A 21374-nucleotide genomic window follows, 5' to 3' on the forward strand; every position below is an offset into this window, starting at 1 on the left:
CAGAAAGACAGAAATTACCTACTACTGGCAGCGTTCACGAATCATACAACAGTCCCCTTACACTACAAGAAATAAACACAGTTCTCTCTTCCGGCAAACGTACAGCACCAGGCCCAGATGAAATACACTATCAAATGCTAGCCCATCTTTCTGAATCCTCAGTTGAAGCACTCTTAAAATTTTTTAACAAGGTATGGATGTCAGGAGAAATACCGCAGGCCTGGAAGAAAGCCATTATTGTTCCGTTACTGAAACATGGAAAGCCACCAACATCCCCAAGCAGTTATAGGCCCATAGCACTAACGAGTTGTATTGCTAAATCGTTTGAAAGTGTTCTAAATATCAGGCTCATGTTTACACTTGAATCTCGCAAACTTCTCGACACCCGCCAATGGGGATTTAGAAAAGGATGTTTGACAACTGATCTTCTTGTGCGCTTGGAAAATACGGTACGAGAAGCATTTATACGCAGACAACACTGCCTTGCCGTATTTTTTGATTTAGAAAAAGCTTATGACACGACGTGGAGGTATGGAATCCTACGTGACCTGGGAGACCTTGGCATCCGCGGCAGAATGTTAAAATGCTTGAAAGAATTTTTGTCCGACCGTTCTTTCCAAGTTCGTCTCGGTGCTACTCTGTCAAAACGTTTCACTCAGGAGAATGGTGTCCCTCAGGGGTGCATCTTGAGTACCACGCTGTTTATAGTAAAAATGAACTCCATAGTAAAAATAATCCCAACGACCATCATGCATTCAGTCTATGTCGATGACTTACAAATAGCATGTACATCCTCTAATGTATCAACGTGTGAGAGACAAATTCAATTAACAGTGAATAAACTAGCGACATGGGCAGATAGAAATGGTTTCAGGTTCTCTGCACAGAAATCAATAGCCGTTTTATTCTCACTTAGACGAGGTTTGCAAGTGGACCCTACAGTTTACCTCAATGACATTGCTCTCCCAGTAAAACACGAACATAATTTTCTAGGCATTACTTTCGACAGAAAGCTTACTTTCCTCCCCCACATAAACACCCTTAAAAAGAAAGCCTCCCAATCTTTAAATATACTTAAAGTGCTGTCACGTAAACGCTGGGGATCCGACAGGACATGCCTTCTGCAGATTTATCGTTCAGTTGTACGTTCGAGCTTGGACTACGGTTGCATAGTCTACGGTTCCGCAAGACCCTCATACCTAAAACGACTAGACCCAGTCCACAACCTAGGCCTGCGTCTTTCGACCGGGGCATACAGGACGTCGCCTGTGCGAAGTCTGTATGTAGAAACCAACGAACCATCTCTTGAGGACAGAAGAACCATGCTAACTTGTTCATACATTCTTAAGATCCGTTCGCTACCAACACACCTCTGCTACCCCATAGTAACAAAGTGCCCGTCCAGAACCCTGTTCAACAACAAACCGCAAGCAGTCAGACCCCTCCTCCTCCGCTTTGAACAGATGTGCGAAGAAATAAAAATACTCGATACACTCCCCGACATTGCACAATGCCCTGATCCATTACCCCCTTGGTATAAATTTCCCTGTGTATGCGACCTTACTTTAACACAGTTTGACAAACAACAAACTCCACACGAACACATATTACAAGAATTCCTGACATTAGAGGAAAAATACAAAGACCACAATACATTTTATACCGATGGTTCTAAAACGACCTCATATGTTGGTAGTGGTGTCGTAGAAAACAATCGCCAGAAAACAGTTAGGTTGCCCAATTGTGCATCAGTGTTCACTGCAGAAAGTTATGCCATATCCATAGCTGTGGAAAAAATAATAAAATGCAATATTGAAAAGAGTATAATCTACACTGACTCCCTCAGCTTAATCACAGCATTACACTCTAAAAATGCAACAGAACCTTTAGTGGGAAAAATAATACATTGTATAACATCAGCCGAAACACGAGGTTACAAAATTAAATTCTGCTGGGTACCTAGCCATGTCGGAATCGTAGGTAACGAGACAGCTGACGAATGTGCAGCAGCTGCCCGAAAAGCAAAAATAGAAAAAGTAAATGTACCACGCAAAGATGTTTTGAAATTCATACAAAAAAAGCTCAGGGAAAAATGGCAAGCCTCATGGAAAAATGAAATAAACAACAAACTACACGTCGTGAAACCAGTTGTCGAAGAATGGAAGTCGTGCAGTCACCAGAAACGCTTCATGGAGGTAATATTATGTCGCCTTCGAATAGGACACACGCATCTTACTCATAGTTTCATTCTCAAAAAAGAAGATGAACCCATATGTGAAGACTGTGGACATGGACTGACGATAAACCACATTTTAATTTCATGTAAAAAACTCGAAAAGCTACGGAAAAAGCATTTCACTCAATTTTACACCGAACAGATACCATTCCATCCATCACTTCTCCTAGGAGAGAATGCAATTGTAGACATTTCATGTGTTTTTAGTTTCTTAGAAGAAACATCTTTCCTGAACAAGCTATGATATCTTAACACTTTATTCCTTCTCAAACATAATATACCTTGTGCTTGGCGCATGATAGCCTGAGTTGCTTATGCGCCATAAAACACAACACAACACAACACAACACATACCGGTAAGCTGCTAGTCATAATCTGCGAGTGCTTACCAAATGCACTGCATCCCAATCTTATTCTTCTTGTTATTTCCTTTTCATGGTCCGGATTTGCGGTTACTACCTGTCCTAAGTAGATATATTCACCTACTACTTCCAGTGCTTCGCTACCTAACGTAAACTGCTGTTCCTTCCCGAGGCTGTTGAACATTACCTTAGTCTTCTGCATATTGATTTTTAAGCCTACCTTTCTACTTTTCCTGTCTAGGTCATCAATCATTATTTGCAGTTCATCCCCCGAGTTATTTAGCAAGGCAATGTCGTCAGCAAATCGCAGATTACTGAGGTATTCTCCATCTACCCTTATACCTAACTGCTCCCATTCCAAGTCTCTGAATACTTCCTCTAAGCAAGCTGTGAATAGCATTGGGGGGATCGTGTCTCCCTGCCTAACACCTTTCTTTATGGGAATTTTGTTACTTTCTTTATGCAGAACTATGGTTGCTGTGCAGTCATTATATATATCTTCCAGCACTTTCACGTACGGCTCATCTACCCCCTGATTTCGCAATGCCTGCATCACCGCCGAAGTTCCATCCGAGTCAAATGCTTTTTCGTAATCAATGAATGCTATGTATAAGGGCTGCTTATATTCCGAGCATTTTTCTATCACCTGGTTGATGGTATGGATATGATCGATAGTAGAGTACCGTTTCCGAAAACCTGCTTGACCCTTTGCTTGATTGCTGTCTAAGGTTGTCCTGATTCTATTAGTTATTACCTTAGTAAATACCTTATACGTAACAGACAGTAAGCTGATTGGTCTGTAATTTTTAAGGTCCTTAGAGTCCCCTGTCTTATGAATGAGGATAATGTTTGCATTCTTCCATGGTTCCGGTACCATCGATGACACCAGGCACTGCGTATACAGGGTGGCCAGTTTTTCTAGCACATCCCTCCCGTCCTTTAACAAATCTGTAGTTATCTGATCCTCTCCAGCTGATTTCCCCCTTTTCATAGTTTCTAATGCTTTCTTGACCTCGTCCGTCCTCACTGATGGAACGTCTGTTTTTCCCTACCGCCAATCTCATTACGGTCCTGACTACTTTGGCTACTGTAGAGATCTGTGTAGAACTCCTCGGCTACTTTGATTATCTTGTACACGTTCGTGATGACGTTGCCCGCCTTGTCTCTTATCGCATATATCTGGTTTTTGCCTATGCCCAATTTCTTTTTTACCGCTTTAAAGCTTCCCCCGTTTTTTACAGCATGCTAAATTTTCTCCGTGTTATAGTACTTCCTTATATCGGCCACCTGGCGCTTATTAATCAGCTTTGATATCTCGGCCAATTCTATCTGGTCTGTTGGATTGGAAGCTTTCATACTCTGGCGTTTCTTAATCAAATCTTTCATCTCCTTAGACAGCTTACCGGTATCCTCTCTATCCTACCGCCTACTTCTACAGCGGACTTGCCCGTCTAAATACTCTTACACCGGGGTTCTTACATAACATTAAAGCACCAGAAATGGATCTATTGCAGATAAAGCTCATATTGCACGATGTGTGATGTGTGCGGAAAACTGGGAACATGAACCTTTCTCACATTATCCTACTTGGAAATGGGAACATTCTAGATTTTTTTTCCTACTTTCTCTTCTTTCCCTCTCGGTAGCTATTTTTCTTGGGGCAGGCATTTCTACTTTTTTTTTTTTTTGGTTTCCATCCTGCTCTTGAGTGCCTCGAAGGTGTCGAGCAGGGCAGCCGTCTTTGTCTCTCTCATCTCACTTCATCTGCAGCACAGCCATATGAACCACTCCATGAACAGGGTTTCTTTTCGACAAGGGCGACATTACGCCAGTATGTGCCCATCCTTGTGCTGCAATAATGCAGGGTGCGGCGTTGTGTCAGTGGAATTTTAATGCTGCACTGGATTTTTTGAACACCATCCAAGGAGTGTGCGCTCTCTTAATGTATTTGTTGTTTTGTCTATGGAAGGCAGTGTGAGGCATGTGTTGCACACGCAGTGCTGATGTGTGACCATGTGAGGCCTCCACAAGCACAGGGGTGCGATGGAACCCTGCCTCTTCCATACCGGCAAGGGAGCTTCGCAAAGCTTTTCCACTAAACAGCTTTCCCGCAGTGCTCCACAATAATGCCTACAAGTCTTCTTTCGAGGGTGTTCTTTTATACGCATAAACATGTTGCATATTCTTTTCCTTGACAGTGCCTGTGGATGCCTCTGTGAGTGCCGTTGTGTAGTACCTATAGTCATTTCTCATATTTCTTCCTCCGTGGCTTTACTTGTGAGGCTACAAAAGTTATTCCTTCAGCTGCAAACATCTTCAGCGAACACTGAAATATTTTATCATGTTAACTGATGTTTCCACCCAGTGTGCTTATTCATCGGGGCTAATTTACATCAGGAGGCAAATGGACATAAAGAATTAATTTTGGACACTATTTTGGGGGACAGGAGGTTTTCCAGGTTTTGGTTTTTCTAACAGCAGGCAATAATTTCACATTTTCTTCTTCACTGTGGACATTTGCAGCAATCATGGCAGTCCAGAAAGACTACTCCAGACTGGTTAAAGCCATGGCCTGGGATCTGGTTGGAAAGTGTCACATCCCAGGTGAGGCTGTGAATACCCTTTGGTCTCTTCTTTCGAGCTTTGCAGTCACTCTATCATTTAGAAATAATTTTTGGTAGCTTGCCCTTGCAGCTGCACTTAACTGAATGGTTGGCACATTACTGCGTGTTCCTCCTAGCTGCCTCTACCTTAGGTGGGCCACCTGCTTGTGTACCATCATTGGGAGTCCTCAAGTGACATTTGCAGTTAGGGGTGCATATGCTGCGACCTGTTTTTTCTACTTTTCTTGTGCAGTTGATGGGGGGAGAGAAGGAGCATCATTTTTGATTGCTCACATCCTCTAAGTTAGTGACGATAGATTAGAATGTTTTTCATTCTGAAGACGATTGATGGAATGGTAACTGTTCGTGCATATTTACTAGTTTTTCAGTGAAACCTCGTTATAATGAACAGTAAAAAAATCGGAAAATAGTTCGCTCTATCAATAATTCGTAATATAAAATTTCGTACAAAATACTTGCAAGAGCATCAAAATTCAATCGGAAAAGACACAGCAACTCGGAGGGTGCCTACTTGGGTCACGTCTATTTATTTACACGCAAAGAACTGTGTTATTGGGCCTGCTTTTTTGTATTGATCGCATTCCATATCACGCCCTGTTCCACCAATATTCAAACACTCAAAAAGGGAAAACCCACTGCTCTCGATAGCACTGCAGTGGCGGCGCAGTAAATCCAATGCAGCAAGCGCCTCTTGTGAAGTCTGAATGTTCTCATCGTCCTCACGGTCAGCCTGAGCTTCGTCAAACTTCCACTGCGATTTCGGCGTCCGTCAGTACAGCCGTGGTCGCCGCGACATCTTCGCCACCTACAAAGTCCTCTACAGTCATTGTTGCGGGCATGTCACCAACAAAACGCGAAAAATCGTTCCAGGCTCATCGAGCTCGCGTTGCTCTGCTTCTGCTTCGTCGGGATCGTCCCCATCATCACTTGATGCACGGGCCTCTGCTGGAACAAAACCTGCGTGCCGAAAGCAGTTGGCAATCGTTTCACCTTTCACGCTGTCCCATGCCGCTTTACAGTCGAACCCGGTTATATCGAACCTGGATATATCGAATTTTTGGTTATATTGAACTCACGGAATATCCCCTTGAAAATCCCATGTAAAAGTATAGGGAAGCCGCGTCATATATCGAACTCAATTTCGCCGATCGTTCGATATATCGAACTCCGCACCACGCACTGGAAAGTGTGCCTTCCCCAAAGACGATCGCATCACCCTTGGCCGTTTGCCGCGTGACGTTTTCAAGCCACGCGCAGAAGGAATGAGAGGGGACAGTTCTGGACAGCGCCGCGCCCATTCCCCAAAGGCGCGCGCATCTGCAGTTATCGTTTCCCGCGCGCCAACACATGACGTTTGCAAGCCATGTGCGTGGGTGTGCCCATTCTTTTGCCGAGCTCTCTCCTTCAGCACGCGCTACGCATGCGCCAAGCCAGCTCAGCCCGTTTTCAGACAGACGTGGAACGCTTTCTCCAGCGTGTGTTGCGAACCCTCTGCGCGCGGCGGCTGACGTGGCTATGGCACCTGCGGACGTTAAGAAGTGGCAGCTCTCTCTGTTCTTTTTTTCTTTTTTTTTTTTTTTGCGAGAGTCAATCTTTCTTATCGTTGTGCTGTACGCGCGACGTAGCGTAAGATATGGCGGCTGCGGACCTTAAGAAGCGGCAGGCTTTTTTTTTTTTTTTGGCGGGAGCCGTTTATCTTTGCATGTATGAATCAACGGAAGCACGCCGTCAGCTGCTGCGATCATGACGCCCGCCCCAAGCGCGGCGTGATAAATCGAACCAGGCTTGTGCAATCAAGCCATCACGGGCACTTTGCCAAGTTCGCTCCCCGCCACCGAAGGAGCTACAAAAAGATAAACGCGCCCCGACGTTATCGCTGCGCAACATCTTGCCACGCTGCCAAGAAATGAGCCGTGGATGCGACGACCGAAACGGAGTGACGCGCGCCATCGACATGCAAGCGAAAACGCTCGCGATTTTCTGCCGCAGCGACACAGAAACCTTGTTTTGAGCTGCCGCGGTTGCTCGAGCGGCCAGCGGGACGCAGTTCCAACAAGTTGGAAATTTTGCGCTCTGTCGCTGCCGCTCGTCGCTGAGATCGCTCAATCGCTTGCATGTAATCGAGCTGGCTTTTACGCATGTTTTTTTTTTTTTTTTCAAATTCTCGGGTGCAAAAGTGGAGAGTAGGTTCATTATGCGAGTGGGTTGATTATGCGGGAAATACGGTATCGTTTTTTTCGCATCGTAAGTGCCCTCACAAGCCAATTTCTGTATATCGAATTATCAATATATCGAACTTTTTCGCGATCCCCTTCGAGTTCGATATATCTGGGTTCGACTGTAATGCTCCCAACAAGTCGATCTTCAAGTCCTGCTCCATAAGAAGCTTCACGAGAAGTGTCAATCAGTCTCCTCTTGTAAACTGCCATGAAGGCCCTGATTTTACCTTGAGCTTGGTCTTTAACGTCAGTGCTGCTCTTTTTTTCACAGTCACCGCCATCACAGCACTACGCACACCCACGCACCACACTCGACACGACAACCGACGCAGCTTCCGCCGAACGCTACGACGGCCACGCCGCTGCCAACACTAAAACCTAAAAACGCGAACGACTCAGAAACCAAAAAGGCAAAAGCAACATTCGATCGCGTCACTGCAGCCGCTGCTGAAGCGGCGCTGTCAGCGATTGTGAGATGTGAACGATTTCTCATGGCTTCCGAGATCACCTCTGCTCGCACAAACAGGCATGTGGTTGGGATTTCGGAGACCTTTGATTTCTTTGGCAGTCAACTCCCAGTGCCGTCGTGGCGTCTGTGGCGCTGTCAGCGCCTGCGAGGTAGTCCTGAACGTTTGCTGCGCCGCACAACGCAGATGTAGTGCAACGAAGCCTGCCTCCTGCTATTAAAGTGAGGTAGTGCTTGGTGTCGCGAAGTTCATAATATCTGTTTTATGCCGAACCTCGTTCACTGTGAGAAGTTAAAAATACATGTGTTTGATAAAAATATTTCGGAAGAGTTCGATATATTCAATAGTTTGTTATATACGAGTTCGTTATATTGAGGTTTGAGTAGTAACTGTCTTGTTATGGTTCTCTGAAAGGCCTGTCACACTACCACGTCATGCCGTTGAAGCAGACATGACGACACCGATGGTTGGCCAATTCGTTGGCAGACCGTGTCTGTGGCAGACCAAGCTTTCATACTAGGTCGACAACAATCAACACGACCGAAATCAGAGATCCTGACCTACATTTCTGACTTATGTGTGAGCGCGAGCAGCCAAAATACTAGGACCGCCAAATACGTGCGGGATATGTCGAACGGCAGCATTTTCCAGTTGTGCCGAGTAAACTGTAGATTTGCATTGCACGTCCAAGTCGCAACCAACGCGAGCTGCCATTCCGCATTTCCAAAGTGCACAGAAAAGTGCAAAATGAACTAGTTCGGTGCTAATGACGTGACTGTGCGAAGAAAGGAGGACTTGCAGAACGAACAACTGCCGTTCGGTCCTACCGTCGGGACTTTGCAAACCGCCGAAGGTTTCACCAGCTACTGCACTGCGCGGCATGATTTAAAAATATCGGCACTTCACTCTCTGCAAGCTGGGCATTCTACAGCTAAGCGGTAAACTCCCATATTCTCTACTGCCTGCGAGATTTTCACACCAAAAAAAAAAAGACAACATATCAGGTGAAACTGTAAGTCGACGCCTCGGGCACAAGTTTAGGCTTAGCTTTCGTCACGCAGTGGTTACCACAGATTGCTACAAAGCAGGCGGTTGCAAGTTCAGTCCCCCGTAAAACGCTTTATCTTTTTTTTTTTTTTATATACGAGCTCATATTTGCCCGCGATTTGCTTTTATTTTTCGAACACAGCTTATCTGAACCAGCAACCACTGCCGGGATATACTGGGCAGTATTCAGTCTCGGCCCATAATCACGAATGGCGAGTTGCTTGTTTTGTTACGAAACAGAATTGAAAATAAAGTGTCCCTTCCTATGCTACTATGAAATTATGAGATTAAAGCAAGTAAAAAAAAAATAGGGAGAAAAAGAACAGTATAGTGGCACAAGAATAGAGTGGGAACAAGAGAGCAGAGTTGGTGGGACGTCTCATACACTGTATCGCTAGTGTGACATAGCAGTTGGGCGACCGTCGGCCGATGGTCGTCTTGCTAGCGATGCGATGCTGACACCGACGATCAGCCGACTGTTTCTGTTGGCACAATGCGACATAGATGCAGACATCTGGAAATCATTGGTCTTGGCAGACCGAATTGGCGTCGTGTCGTGCTAGTGTGACAGGCCCTTTAGAGGAGGCCTGCATTTCAGCATGGCGGATTTGAAGCATCATTTGTTTTTGAAAAAAAAAGTGGTTTAAATCCTGAGTGGAGCAACTTGTCTTTAGATGTTACTCGTCCTTTTTAGCTATATGGTAATGGCTATGAATATGAAGTTCTTATATTTTTGTGATTTTGTTTTTTTGGTAACTTCCACATACTGTCGAGTCCACTTATAACAACATTCAAGTGCCACGAAAATTCTATTGTTATAATTGATTATTGTTATAAACGGTTTGTACGAAAAAAGCATAACGCAAAGAGGGGTCACGGACGGCAAGCGACTTGGAAGCTCTGCCAAGGCATCGTTTTGATGGCCACGAAAGGGGCTTTTTAAAAAAATATGAGAATGTTGCCACGGCCACCTCTCAGCTCGAGAAATCACGAAGTAACGCTTGAGTGAAGAGAGAGACAAAAATTTTTTTAAAAGATGCCACCTGGCTGGAAGTCCACATTGTTAATGAGCAGGGCAAATTGCTTCACCTTTGTGGCCAGAATTGGCCGCGTGATAGGCAAGTTTTGGGCACAGGTGCCAAGAAATCGTAGAGGGCTTCCTCCACCTCCTTATAGGTACCTTGTTGAACGCGTTTGTGTCCACTGTAAAGTCAGGACTTTTCTTTGTTGAACTTCTCAGCGGAGCGGATGACCGTCGGTTGCGATAGTGCGTACCTCCTTACCAAGTCAGATGCTTTCTTTCCTTCTTTGTAGTCCTTCACAATATGGCACTTTGTCTTCAAATCGATAGTCGTGCGCTTTCTTTTCACCGGCAGCGTCATCCGATAATCAGCGGGCAGATCAGCCATCTTCCATTTCAGTGGCGATTCAAATGAGACGGAGAAACCACGTGGCCAGGAACGCCTTAGGACGCAGTCAACTTGCACAATCAACCAAATCGGTTGGCAGAACTGTGCAGAATGAGAGGCGAGCGAGCCGATCAGCGCTGTCGCGCGTTGGCGAAGTTCATGCATGTTTCGGAGGGTGGCACGGCATAGAGCTATGGGCGCTGCCCTTTTGTATTCATGCTTTAGCAGCAGTGCAAAAGGAACAGAGACAAGTGGAAGGAGGTACACAACGACGGCGCTGAACTTACAACTGTCTTTATTAGGAAAAACACAGATCAATACCGTATACACGCGTGTAATGGCCGCACGCATGTAATGGCCGCACCCCGAACTTTAGAAAGCAAATTGGGAAAAAAAATCTTTTAAAAAATTTCCCGAGTAAAAGCCGCACCATGAGTTTCAGGAAGTTGGGCAGTGCCGTCTACTGTGCAGTGCAAGAAATACGGAACGTTTTGTGGTTACTGCCGCCAGGTGGGGCCCAAAAATCAAGTGAAAGCCAAAATGAAGCGTAAGGTTAGAAGTAGAATTGCCAATAAGATTTAAGAACAAAATATTTGAGGAAAAAAAAAGTCGGGCATGAGGGCAGCGGCCAGCACCTCCGTTACAAAGGGGGCGCTCCTAGCCGCAGCGATGCCCGCCCTTTACAAAGGGTGAGGCCAGCAAATCCAATCCAATCCAAGTCTGTTCGCTCCTCCGTTTTACAGCCATTTCCTCGATCGCCCGAAGCATATCACGTGCGATCTCGCAATAGGAACGCATCGCTGCCCTGATTTGTTCTGCGCTCGTGAGCTGAAGGTTTTCTTTTTCCTCGATGGGAAAATATGTTAGTTATACCGCTCACTTTCAGCTGAAAGTGATTCACTACGCGAAAGAAGGAAAAAGAGAGGCTGGACGAAAGTTCGGCGTTGACGAAAAATGTGTATGGCGATGGTGCTCCCAAGAAGATGCCCTCAGGAAAACAAGTCCCGATGAGTTCGGAGGAGGAGGAGGACGACAACGAGGAATGATGTTTTGGACACGGGACGAGCCTGAAATCCCGACGAGTTTAGCGGAGGAGGACGAGGAGTTTTTTGACAATAATAAAGGCAGGTACCACCGCAAATAATTTTTTTCGCTGACTTTTTTCTCACGTAATCGCCGCACCCCCTGATTTTCACCCCAATCTCAGAAAAAAAAGTGCGGCCATTACACGCATGTATATGGTATATACTCTACTCAATCAGCGCCCATGCACAATGTCAAAAAACATGCGTCAAACCCAGACGTACTTATCAGGACAAAATCAATTTCAAATCGACATGCGTGTGCAATGAGCTTTTAACCTTTGTGAAGTAGGCTCATTTCTCTGGCTGATAAAGACACGGATGGTGTGCTGACACACCCGTCTGTTTTTCTGATGATATGGAAAGCCTCAGCCAGCTCTTTTGTGTGCCGGTCATTATGCGCAAACAACGCTTCTGTATCTACAAAAAATGGAACACATTTACATGAAAAGCAATGTTTGGCTAGGTTTGTGGCTTGTTTGTCTAATGCATTACAATGCTCCATGAGCCTAACATTGATACATCTGCCAGTTTGGCCGATGTACGTTCGGCCACATGAGAGCGGTATTTGGTACACAACACCCTTTTGACACGGAACGTACCTACTCAAATGATAATTATTACACTTATGTCCTTTGCGTCCTTCACTCTTCCTTTGAACGGCAGCCCCCAATTTTTCTAGTTTGTTAGGGGCTGAGAATAACACATCCACTTCGTGCTTAGCTCCCACTTTCTTTAACCTGTCTGATAAGGCATGCACATATGGCATAACCGCCACCTTCTTGCGTTCTCTAGGAACCTTTTGCAGCTCAGAACCGCGTTCTGAATATTTTAACATTCGGATAACTTTGTCTGCACAAGATACTAGAACGGCAAAAGCTAAACCTCGAAGGACTGGCTAAGAAAGTTAAAGATGCTGAGGCCTCTGTTCTGGAAATTTTCTTTTCAGCTAAAACACATAAGCCCAATATTCCGTTCAGAGCTATTGTTTCGGAGCACTACACTTGGCAGTTCGTTGTGTCTTCATACCTTTCAAAACATTTGTCGTCATTACAAGTAGCCGACCCCTTCCAGGTACCTAATTCGGAAGCAGTGACAAGATTTCTAATGGACAACAAATTTGTTCCTCACACCGGGTTTAGTGTGGACGTAGTTGATTTGTATTATTCGCTTCCACATAGCCAACTGATGCGGTATGTGCGACAATGTATTACGGAACACAGTGACGAATGCTTGTTTCAGAATAACTGTGGAATTTTAACGCAATCATTCTTGGAATTGCTGTCTTTTTATCTCGATAATACCTATGTTATGTGGGATGGTAAGATTTTTATGCAGAAATCGAGGGGGTGCATAGGCGCTAAAGTAGCCCCTATCCTAAGCAACATTTTCCTAAGCCAGGTTGACAAGAAAATAGAGATTGATCTGGATGGAACTGTATCCCGCATTTTCCGCTATGTGGACGATTTCCTTGTGGTTGGAGGGTCCCTGGAACCTGAGGATGTGACACGAGTTCTTGAAGAGTTCGCAAGAAATGGGTCGGGACCGAAATTCACGCACGAAATTCCTCAGGGAGGTGTTCTTCAGTTTCTTGATTTAAAATTGACGTTTCAGCCGGACCATATCTGTTGGCAGTATTCTCCCAGAAGTGACAAGCCCTTGCTGAATTATAAATCCTTTCACTCTAAGCTTGTGAAAACCGCTATAGTTAATAGTTGTTTAAGGATGGCAGTTCAAAAGTCTTGCCCTCATCAAATGAGCACTAGTGTCGCCACTCAGATTAAGAGATGTAAGGATGCGGGATACCCTGACGCCGTTCTAGTATCTTGTGCAGACAAAGTTATCCGAATGTTAAAATACAGTCGAGCCCACTTATAACGGCCCCACTTAAGAGGAACTTTCGCTTATAACGAACGAGACCGGAGCGACCGCTAAAATATACATTACTTCAATGGCACAAGATTGCACGTATAACGAACGTCTATGAGCGCTGCCGATCGGTTACAGCGAACGGACGGCGTAAACCCGGCGCCCCGATACGAGATAACGATGGGCTCCCATCCCTTTTGGTCTGTTTTCGCAATCCTCCTCGCAAGCGAGCTACCCTTTGCTCGCCGACGCGCGCTGCCTACGAGTGTCGGCGCGTGGTGTGGCCTCCAAGGCCACGCTGCCGCCCCTCCTCGCAACTCCGCTCCCCTCTCCTCTCGCCATTCCCTCGTCTTCGCCTGTCTCCACGGCGCCGGCCGCCGGCATAGTCTTCGAAGTTTCCTCGTTTCCTGGCTGTTCCATTGAGCGGCCGTGCCAGGGGCGCGGGGCACCAGGAGGCAGGCCTCTCCATACGCTAGCGGTTGTACTGTTTGCACGGGCAAACTGAATGCGCAGCGGCGCGCGCGCGCCGCTGCATTCAGTATCGCGGTGACGGTTCGTGGCCTCCGAGATTTGCGGAGGTAATTTCGGAGGCCATGGGCGGTTGAAAGCAACTACGGTAGGAGCCAACAGGTGGCAGCACTGACGCTCAGGGATGCCTCTCATTGGTCTCCCCGCTGCATACCGTGCCCCGCTGTGTGTCCGTTTCGTTCCATTCCTTAGGCACTTCCTCGCTTGCCTCGCGTGATTGTCGCACGTGCGCACATGCTCCGTCAGTTGCGGCGCTTTGTTGTCATTTTCGTGTGTGTGGTGTGAGCGCTTCGTCTGTCGGGCCTGAGTCGTGTAATTCGGGATGGCGGACGGGAATTGCCTGCCTCCAGCGGTCACGAAACGAAAAGCGCTGGACATGGCAACGAAGTGAGCAATTGTGACTGAACTGTCTCAAGGTGCTAAAAATTGCGAGCTGGTGAAGAAGTACGTGTCGAAATGAACCATCTCGACAGTTCTAAAGAATAAGGAAAAGATCGCCAGCTCCGACGCCAACACAGCGGACAGAAAGCGCCTGCGGAAGGCCACCTATGCGGACGTAGAGGATGCGCTGCTGAAGTGGTTCGTCGACGCACGGGCTTGCAACATTCCGATAAGTGGACCAATGATGCTGGGCGAAGCCAAAGACTTCGCATTCCTACTAGATTTTCCCGACTTCTGCCCAGGCAATGGCTGGCTACATCGGTTCAAAGTGCGGCATGGGATTGTTTTTAAATCGATTGTCGGTGAGGCGCGTTCGGTAAGTGACCAGGACGTTGCCAATTGGCTTGCAACAAACCGAGCCATTATTGCAAGCTACGCGGAGCAGGATGTGTATAACGCAGATGAAACTGCATTATTTTATCAGATGCTTCCAGACAAGACGCACTCCATGAAAGGGGAGTCATGCGCTGGCGGTAAACACAGTAAAGTGCGCGTTTCAGTTCTTCTGTGCACTAATTTCATTGCATTCAGCCCTTGAGATGGTGAAGGCGGCCTGGGCGGAGGTGACGACCGCTTGCGTGCGAAACTGTTTCCGCAAGGCCGGCTTCGTCGACGCAGTACCAGACGTCGGGCCTGATGCCTCCGATGATGATGATTTCGGCAGCGATTTGTGGCAGCGCGTCGTCGACTCCGACATGGGAGGCCCTGGCATTGGTTGGCAGGATTTTATTTCTGCGGATGAAGACGTGAATATTGTGGAACCGTGCACGGACGAAGGCATCATTTCTGAAGTGCGGGCCGAGAGTGACGCGGAAGAATCAGATGAAGATGAAACGTCTGAGCCAGCACCCGTAAGCACATCTGTAGCAATGGGCTATATAGAGGGCCTCAGACAACTTTTCTATGCCAAGGGACTCGGCGAAGAGCACGCAAGTGTTTTAAATAAGCTGGAGACCGCCCTCATCGCATCTGCACTGCAGAAACAGACGAGCATCACAGACTTTTTTGCTAATAAATTTCGTGTTTTGACCGCCAACTTTTTTTTTTTTTCTCTTTTTTAGTTTGTGGTCCAGTTACTACGAACTTCGGGATATAACGAACGGACGCCGCGTGACGCTCAGGTTCGTTATAAGCGGGCTTGACTGTATTCAGAATGCGGTTCTGCGGTGGCGGTTATGCCATATGTGCATGCCTTATCACACAGGTTAAAGAAAGTGGGAGCTAAGCACGGAGTGGATGTGTTATTCTCAGCCCCTAACAAACTAGAAAAATTGGGGGCTGCCGTTCAAAGGAAGAGTGAAGGACGCAAAGAACATAAGTGTAATATTAATCATTTGAGTAGGTACGTTCCGTGTCAAAAGGGTGTTGTGTACCAAATACCGCTCTCATGTGGCCGAACGTACATCGGCCAAACTGGCAGATGTATCAACGTTAGGCTCATGGAGCATTGTAATGCATTAGACAAACAAGCCACAAACCTAGCCAAACATTGCTTTTCATGTAAATGTGTTCCATTTTTTGTAGATACAGAAGCGTTGTTTGCGCATAATGACCGGCGCACAAGAGAGCTGGCTGAGGCTTTCCATATCATCAGAAAATCTGCGGGGCAACATAGCGCCCCGCAGAGGCATATTGACCACTTTTTCAAGCCACTCACTAAATAAAGTGACTTTTTTTCGCATGAATTTGTTTTTTCAGACTGCCTGGCTTTCCGGACGCTATCTCGGCTTGAGTGTCCGAAAAATCGGTCTGCGACTGTATTTGAACTTTAAAATGAGAATGAAACTGCAGCAGGAACTGTGTTGTCTGGCACAGTGTAGTAAGCTGAAGGAGGCTTTGAGCAAATAATGCAGTTGCACAGAAATTGCATCTGCTGGTGAAAAGAGTTGTAGTTACGCATAAGCTTGCCTTTGAGGGTACGGTGTGACAGTGTTACCGGCTCCCATTTGCAGCTGCCTTTTTGATTCTCATTCGCGTGCATGCACGTTGCGATTTGCCTAATCAGTAATTTCTTAATTTTTGCATCTATTATTATCTCACAGACACACCTTAGTTTGTTATGTGAACAATCAGCCTGCATAGATATAAAGTCCCACTGTAACCATGCCGTACAAGCGTGCCTGCTTGGCCTAGGGGTAGTGCATGTCTGGCGTGGAATGCAAAGTATCTGGAGTGCTGAATTTCTCTCAGCGTCCCATCTGAATTGGGAAGCCTGTGTTGGCAGCTCCTTCCAGTTTGGCCATTTTGTGTGGTTGCATAATATCGCACCACCCTTTCTCCAGTCGGTGCCCGGCCACGTCAGCTGCCATCTACCACCTGTCAGAGCCATGCCTGGGATTTGTCCTCATAACGTTGATGCTAGATTTTGTGGAGAATGGGGTTTTAGCGCTTTCGCATTAATTGCTGCCACCACGTGACTGCTGTGCTTTATATGGCACAGTGTTATCGCATTATGTTAAACCAAGTATACAAGTCACCAGCGCTCTCGGTTTGCACACTGGGTTTAACAGTATGTCCAGAAGCCTGCACAAATCATGTTGCAACCCATGTGACATTATTATTCCTTTCACGCCATAGGTCAGCAAAATCACATGTACTCATTCAGGCTCACTCAGACTCATGAACTCAAACCGGCATGGTGACGATTCACTCGGGCTCACTCACTCATCTCAACTCACTCATGTTTGACGCGCAACTTATCAGGACTCACTCATTTAGACTCACCACTCATCTGAACTCACAATCATCATGGACTCACTCATTTCAACTCACGACTCATTTTTGACTCACAACTCATCTGCGCTGACTCAGACACGACTCGAACTCAGATTCATCTGGACTCGCTCATTTCAACTCACGACCCATTTGAGCTCACTCGTTTTGACTCATTGGGTTCACTCATCATAGACTCACTCATTTCCACACTCGACAAGTAACGAGTGACGGTCCTAAAGCTTGTATAGGTAGACGGAAGACAGTACAGAGAAACACGTGGGAATAAATGGAAAAAAATGTGTAATATTACAAGATTAGACCGTTTTCTTCAGCAATGAATGAGGTCAAAGGTTACAGGAAAAGGAAAAAATATGGTAGGGATTATCTCTTAAGCTGATTATTGTACGAAAACCTGGTCTTTTAGCTATAGCACGGGCCAAATTTTTGATATGGCTATGGCCGATTTGGTGGCTGCCGTCTTGTCGGGCACAGTCAATAATGGTTGGATACCGATTATAAAGATGAAACATCAAAGGCGGTGTGGGCCAAATTCTAGAAATGGTCATGCCTAACTTTAGAGGTAACTATTGTGCCGAGCATGGTCATTGCAATTAGGAACTGATCGCTTTTGATATAAATTGGCCAAAATCAAATTTCGAGATTTCGAGGGTTGGTAAACAGTGTGACCTAAACCAAAATTTGGAGGTCACCATCGTGTTCGCCGTGATCAAATTATGTTGTCCGCTCATTTTGGTCCGAAATCGGCTCAGGTCAATCTCCTAGGGTGAGGGGACCAAATTTGAGGGTGGGCCCGGTCAAATTTGGAGGCCACCATCTTGTTCGCCATAGTCATATTAAATTGGACAGATATTTGCCCAAATCAGTCGAGGTCAAATTTCGGTGATGGGTGGGCAAAATATAAAGCGGCCCTGGAGGTCACCATCGTGGTCGCCGTAGGTAAATTATTTTGGACAGGTTTTAGACCACATCGACCGAAGTAAGATTTCAGCTGTACCGGAATGCGTTTAAATTACCCACATAGATAGTTGTGACCTCCTCAAACAGCCTACCCAATTAGAGTAAGGGCACACCAAAAGAAATATCAGACAAGATTCTTGGTCTGTGGTGGTGAGCCTGTGACTTCTTTCGCAATAAGAAAGAACATTAAAAATGTGATTACACAATGGTCTCTTTGAACTTAGCCCGATATTATTAGCTATGCACGGCTAGTCTGGCTCGTTCTCATCGCTGTGCACCAATGAGCAGCTAACTCGTGAAATCATTTGCGAGATATTTCGAAGTAAGCAAACCGCAAAGGAAGAACTATATTGTCATCGCAATACAACGCGCCAACGAGAACAAATGTTCGATTAACCTGCAATTATCGCCATAGTCAAAATAATTGCTTAACAGAAAACAACGAAATTGCTCTACATCATCAGCTCACCAAGAAGCTTATTCATTATCAGAATTACACAAGCAATTCGAGTCCGCTAGGATCTAATTAGTGACTTGTGCCCATTACTCACTCAATCGCTTCAGATCATGATTCTTCAACCTTTGAGCAAGAATTCATTTATTTCATAGGAACTTTCTAGTTCGGACTCTGCAAGGCTCAGATCATAATCTGAATGAGAGTCCGGACTCACGACTCAGATCATGATCTAAATGTGAGTCCGGACTCACTACTCAGATCATGATCTGAGTGGGAGTCCGAACTCGCAGCTCAGATCACGATCCGAGCGTGAGTCCGGACTCACTCACGGCTCAGATCATAATCTGAGTGTGAGTCCGGACTCACTCATGACTCGGATCATGATCTGAATATGAGTCCGGACTCAATCACGGCTCAGATCATGATCTGAATGTGAGTCCGAACTCACTCACGACTCAGATCATGAGTGTGAGCCCGAGTGAGTTGCCTCATGAGGGAGTCCGCCGACCTATGTTTCACGCATTATCACCCCCTGAAATATATTACCCGCTTAGGTGCAGCCCCAATTCTTTGTTGATTTCACAAAGGTATTGTAGCTGCTTGTTTCCGTGTGATGTTTTGTTAAACGTGCTCATTCTGTGCCCTGCTCTACTCTGTCTGCTCCTTGCCCTTGCAGCCTGTTCTTCAGCCTGAGTGCCTCCTCCGGGCCTAGTTGAGCATGTGTGGCAACGAGTGCAAGATGGACGTCTCCTGCCTGCAGGCGCTCACTCGAGCCACCGACGCCCAGTGAGTCAATGGCCCTACTCTGCCTTCATAGTACACATGGCTACATGGTCGACTTCAGTGTCCAGGAATGTAGGCCCACACTCCTGACACACACGTCGTCCATTTGGTGCTCAAAACCAAAGTGCCTTACAGCGGTAATGACGCAAAGTGATGAAAAAAAAAAAAACTTTTTCAGGGGGCGAACACTAAGTGATCTGAGTGAAAAACTAGGACAGAAGCATTGGCACAGAGAGGGGATGGAAGAAGGGTACTTCACTTCTAGAGTGTGGATTTGCTGTATGGATGCCAAGGTTGCACAGTAGCTGGCAGTATTGTTGTGAGGACACACACTGTCAGTGAGCATGAAAGAAGTCTTGGTTTTTTAGATAGTCGAACCTCGAAGTCCTACTTGCAGCCAAAAATTTCGTTAAGGGGAGATGCAGGTCGAAAAACGCGTGTTTTTTCGAAAATGACTGATTTTTTGTTTACTTGTTTTGTCAAGTTTAGTATTTCTACTTTCATGAAAATAAAAATCAAAGCTGAGTTTAAACAGGAAATGGGCTGAAATTATGTTTAAAGAGCACACTGTGGCGGTTAAATGACCGAAAGTATGCTATCTTCGAGCGTCCCGCGGTCGGCATAGCGCAGTTGATCGCTGTTGCGGATCACGTGACGAGATCAGCCAAGCCGCATTCTCCCAATCACCACAGTTGCCCGGCGTCTAAAACGCAAGCAATAATAAAAAAAAGCATGCCTACGTTGCGTTTTTCGAGCGCTGCGACTGGTTTTTAAATCACGTGGTACGAATCAAGCCTCGCCATTGGCCGCCGCGCGCGCGCATGTGGCGAAGCCCACTTGCTGGCTCCATGCTACGTCGAGGTGCATTTCCGAGTAACGATCGTTCGGCAACTTTATCTTCGTCATGGATGAAGCACAACTGAACCAGCGCAGTCACCGAGGAGTGAAATACCGTTCTGTTCACAAATATAGAGGACGTTGGCGAAAATCGAAAGAGAAGGCTCGTCCAGTGACAACTCGACCTGTGGCAGTTAGGCCTAGTAGAACCAACGGTGATCCCTCCAGCGTTTCAGATACCTCCGAGGAATTTGAAGCGGCATTAGATTGTGTGAGTGCCTCGGAAAAAAAGATTGGGCATTTCTAAGGTGAGGAAATAGCCTGCGATGAGGCGTCATCTGTAGTTACTGGCTTGGCAGCGGTGAACGTTCTTGTGGGCAGCGCGATTTGCCCAAGCCAGCGTTCAGGACTTCTTGTATTCGGGAACCGGCCGCAAAGCGCAGACTCGCTTTGTTTCTTGAACTGTGTGAGAACTCTGCCTGCCCGCAATGTGTGCTTTCCACAGCATACTGATTGCGACGAGTTATGGCGTGCAGGGATGCGAGCAAGGATGCGAGCAGAGATTGACAGCAGGAGCTCGGATGAAAGCTTCGCCATCAACGTCAAAGCTGCTGTGGCGGCCTGTTTTATAGGAATTGGATATGAGCAGGTAGTGCGATTTTCCTCAATTATTGGACTCCACAAGCCAATGCATCATAGCTTGGCACATCCAGAGAAATAACAATGCAGAAACAAATGTCCTTGAAGCTGACTGCGGAAGCGAACGCAAATCGCCGCACACTGAAGAAAAAAAGCGCATGTCGGACTCCACTCGCAAGGGTCATAAGGGAGTGCCATATGCTGCAGGAAGTTTCTAGCGCCAGTGGCTACTTTATAGACAAATTTCTTCTTTTGTTCCAAAGTTTGATAGGAATTGAAGCCCTCTTTTTTAAATAAACATGCAATTTTAGGTTCAAATGCATTTTTCTCAAAATGCAATTTTGGGCAATTTTCAGCGTTTGCCCTTCATGTCTTTGATACTTCTGATGCTCATATCTGAATGAAATTTTGCACACATTTGCTCTGAGGTATGAGGAGTGCCGTTATCTCTTTGAAAAATAAATACTGATCAAATATTTACAGAAAAAAAAATAATTACCACATGCTGGTGTCTTGACAATGTTGACTTGCCTGGTTCAAATTTTTCACGTCATTAGCATACTTTATATGTACTCTATTATTAGTTTTTGGCACTCTACAGTTTATATGGATCAAAATGAGCCATCAACGAAGTGTGTTTATGGAAGTTTAGTGTGACAAAGAAGGGGGGCAAAAGAGTGT

At 46.0% G+C, this 21374-nt stretch overlaps 1 protein-coding gene across 1 annotated transcript in view; it reads left to right on the plus strand.

Moving 5' to 3' along the window:
- LOC146182677 (uncharacterized) overlaps window positions 1-19221 on the plus strand; it is a 148629-nt gene extending 129408 nt beyond the window's left edge. Inside the window, exons 7-8 of the mRNA XM_084608252.1 lie at window positions 5122-5202; window positions 19111-19221. Of these exons, the coding sequence (XP_084464378.1) occupies window positions 5122-5202; window positions 19111-19127 (98 nt within the window). The 3' untranslated portion in view covers window positions 19128-19221. The remainder of the gene's footprint in view (window positions 1-5121; window positions 5203-19110) is intronic.
- The last annotated feature ends 2153 nt before the right edge of the window (window positions 19222-21374 follow it).

This window comes from Amblyomma maculatum, chromosome 7 (genome assembly GCF_055883805.1).
Source record: "Amblyomma maculatum isolate TAMU_Amacu chromosome 7, ASM5588380v1, whole genome shotgun sequence".
Taxonomy (NCBI): Eukaryota; Metazoa; Arthropoda; class Arachnida; order Ixodida; family Ixodidae; genus Amblyomma; species Amblyomma maculatum.